At 49.8% G+C, this 3,251-nt stretch overlaps 1 protein-coding gene across 1 annotated transcript; it reads right to left on the bottom strand.

Annotated features, from left to right (window-relative positions):
- Nucleotides 1-259: 259 nt before the first annotated feature.
- LOC104622850 (TSC22 domain family protein 1) lies at nucleotides 260-3,136 on the bottom strand. The gene has a single exon (XM_010289751.1). It carries the CDS (start codon nucleotides 3,134-3,136, stop codon nucleotides 260-262), a length of 2,877 nt encoding a protein of 958 aa, XP_010288053.1.
- Nucleotides 3,137-3,251: the final 115 nt, after the last annotated feature.

Genomic DNA, 3,251 nt, shown 5'->3' with positions numbered 1-3,251 from the left:
ATATACACACTGTCACAGATTGTTAAACACAATTTACCCATGCAGTAGTACCAGAGCATAATCAACACAACCCACCCCCTCAAGAGAAAAACAAGTATTTTAATGTAATACCTACATGTGCTGGGACCTGAGAAAGTATTTCTAGTTAGACAAAAACATCACACTGCTTTCATTTCACAGAATGGCTGTAACGAGACCTGTAAGTTAGTGCAAATCAAACTATCAAACAGCGTATCTTTTAACAAAGTTACAGGCAGTCTTACCTCTCATCCTCACCATCTACAAGGGGCGTTGTCAATGGCAGCACCTTCAGCGGAAAGAGGGAAGCAGAGGATGGCATGTTGCTGCTACCGCCATCTGAAACAGCTGATGCTCCAACACCACTCTCGCCACTGGCAGCTTGAGGTAAACCCACTAAGGAAGGTTCTGTAGGGCGTCTGCCATCTTCAATTTGGCTTACAACTGACTGAGCTACTGATTGTGCAGGGAACTGGGTAGAGCTTAGTGGTATCTGCTGTGGCACACTCTGTGCCACTGGCACACCTATACTTGTTGATATCAAGGGAGGCTGACTAACACTTTGAGCCAAATTCCCATTCTGCACAGACGAAGTTTGTACTAGATTCTGTGGCTGTCCCAAACCTATAGAAGCAGAAGGTATGCCGGGAGGCACAGCTGAACTGGCTTGACTTGGTGCAGGAACAGTGCTAGCAGAAGGTATAGGGCTAACTGCAGGCAGCTGCTGGCCAGTCATCCCTTGGACTACAGATTCCACTCCTTGTGCCTGCGGCTGTACAGGTAACAAGGTGTTTTGCTGAGCAATGACCATTTGCTGAGGAAGGCCTGAAGCGCTAGCCTGTAATCCCTGCTGCATTATTCCTGTCTGCACAGGCTGCACTACTTGTGAAGATGGAGGAGCAGCCGTTGACGGCATAACTGGAGGTGGAATTTGGTTTGCAGCAGATGGTGGTTGCACCACAGCAGCTACACTTCCTTGCTGCCCAACATTCAGCATTTGACCACTGGCACCTACACCTGGCATTGCCGCTGGAGCATGTGCAACAGGCTGAGCTGGGGCAGTGGCTGGGTGTGCTTGTACTGAAGGCTGCATGCTCTGTGCCTGGGCAACGGGAACCGGTTGCCCTGCTCCTACTCCTGTAGAACTAGGCTGCATGGCCGGGGCTGGAGTCTGAAGGATCTGCTGATGTTGAATGTAGTCTGGCATAGCCCCGGTAACAGAGTTTTGGTTCACCGGCTTAACGTGACCTGCGGCCATCTGCGTAGGAACTGTCTGTTGCTGCTGTTGTTGCTGTTGTCCATACTGCAACTGCTGCTGCTGTACAACTGGCAAAGTCTGCACAGCCTGCGCCGGCTGAGAATATGGTAGCTGCTGTTGAGCCATACTTTGAATGGCAGGTTGCTGATGGCCCAAGGATGGGGATACACCTAGCATATTAACTGGGGCTGGCTGAACCCCAGTAACAGTGGTTAGACTGGCCTGTGCAGGAGGTTGGACCCCTGGCTTCTGCTGTGGATAGTTTACTTCTTGAGAATGCAGCTGGACTTGTGCAAGCTGTGATTGAGAAACACTCTGTGGTATACTAGATGCTGGAATTGCCGGAGGAGCAGCGCTGCTAAAATCCATCTGCTGCGGACCCACACCTTGAAACGCTTGCTGCTGTACCACAGTAGGTGCTCCCATTTCTCCACTTCCCACACTTTCTGTATAGTGACTCAGTGTGCTTACATTGCTGCTAACAGAACTCCCACTGGTGCTCTCCCTTTCAGAAGTCACTTCAAGCGGGTTTTGTTTTATCGTCTCTACTGCTTTGTTTACTGCTACTCCTTCTGCAACTGCAACAGTGTTTTCTTTATCATAGAACTCAGTGCATGTCCATCTACCTTTTTTGAAAGGTTCAGAACTAGAATCTAATTTTACAACCCTAAACCTTGACGTGCCAGATACAGGCTGCTGCTGGCTTGATCCCACTGCCATTCCTGCAGTTGGATTAGTAACATTGTTAATGACACTAGAGGAAGCACTCGTACCATTGCCAACACCACTCAAGATATTCACATTAACATTGCTGCTAGTTCCAGACAAAGCATTTACATTACCAGTACTCGTGATGTTGCTTAAATTTATAGTACCAAGCACACCACCTGCCACACTAGAACTACCACCACCCATATTATTTAAGGTACTAGTTCCAGTAGCAGGACTTACACCTAAATTGCCAGGAGTACTTGTAGTGCGGATATTAGACACAACAGATGCTGGGGAACCAGTGGATGATGCAGCAGAAACTGGTGCAGTTGATATAACATTGTCAGAGCTTCCAGTTGTTGATAGTTTTCTAAATGATGGACTGGGAGGTGGTCCTCCAGAAACTGTGGCACTGCCCACCCCAGGATGCGATGGATGATGGTGTCCATGATGGTGGTGGTGAAGATGGTGGTGGTGATGAACATGATGAGGGTGAACACTTCCATTGATCACAACACTCTGCTGTGGGTGATGAGGCAGAGGAGCATGCTGCTGAGGAAGATGAGGCTGGTTTGGAGAAACAGCCCCAGGAGTCTCTGCCTCTTGGAAGTTATTTAAAGTCTCTTCAGAAGAGCTCCTCTCAGGTTCTCCCAAGTCAGTGGCCCTAGATAAAGAAACATCCAAGATCTCTGAAGACGACAGGTCTTCAGTGTGCGACTCATCCAGGTCATCGTAGCTTTCTGTATCCTCAGCTATACTGTTATTAGAGCTCATACTAGCTGATATTTGAGCAGGGGTCACACTGGTAATCTGGAAGCCACTTTTCTTTTTCATTTGAGCTCCAGTCTGTGCAAGAGGCTGTGGCTGGAGCTGAGACTGCGAGAGGAGGTTCAGGCTTTGTGGAGGAGGGGGTGTCGGCTGTGGACCCACTGATGAGGATGCTGCAGGAGATGGAGGCGGCGGCTGGACCAGCAAAGGCGGCTGATAATCCTCGGCGGAGAGGGCAGTGCTCCCAACGCCGGTACCTGGTGCAGTGGGAGCAGTAACGCAGCTGCTGCCGCTGCTACTGCTACTGCCCCTTCTAGGAAACATTGCCGGGTGCGCCATCTTCCTAGCACTAATGTCTGCGGCTGAGTCAGGCTGGTGCATTGTATCGGGTGTATTTTAAGAGTGCAATCCCCCGGTATGGAGAGAGACAGACATACACACACACACACAGTTAGCTTTGCGCTCCCGGCAGGGCAGAGAGACACCACGCACAACC

The sequence above is a fragment of the Phaethon lepturus genome, unplaced genomic scaffold, assembly GCF_000687285.1.
Source record: "Phaethon lepturus isolate BGI_N335 unplaced genomic scaffold, ASM68728v1 scaffold45876, whole genome shotgun sequence".
Classification (NCBI taxonomy): domain Eukaryota; kingdom Metazoa; phylum Chordata; class Aves; order Phaethontiformes; family Phaethontidae; genus Phaethon; species Phaethon lepturus.
The sequence above is the reverse complement of the archived record's forward strand: the minus strand, read 5'-3'. Positions and strand labels throughout refer to the sequence as shown.

What these genes read in the sequence shown, in the direction of transcription:
- LOC104622850 (XM_010289751.1), bottom strand. Translation starts at nt 3,136, where the DNA reads ATGCACCAGCCTGACTCAGCCGCAGACATTAGTGCTAGGAAGATGGCG.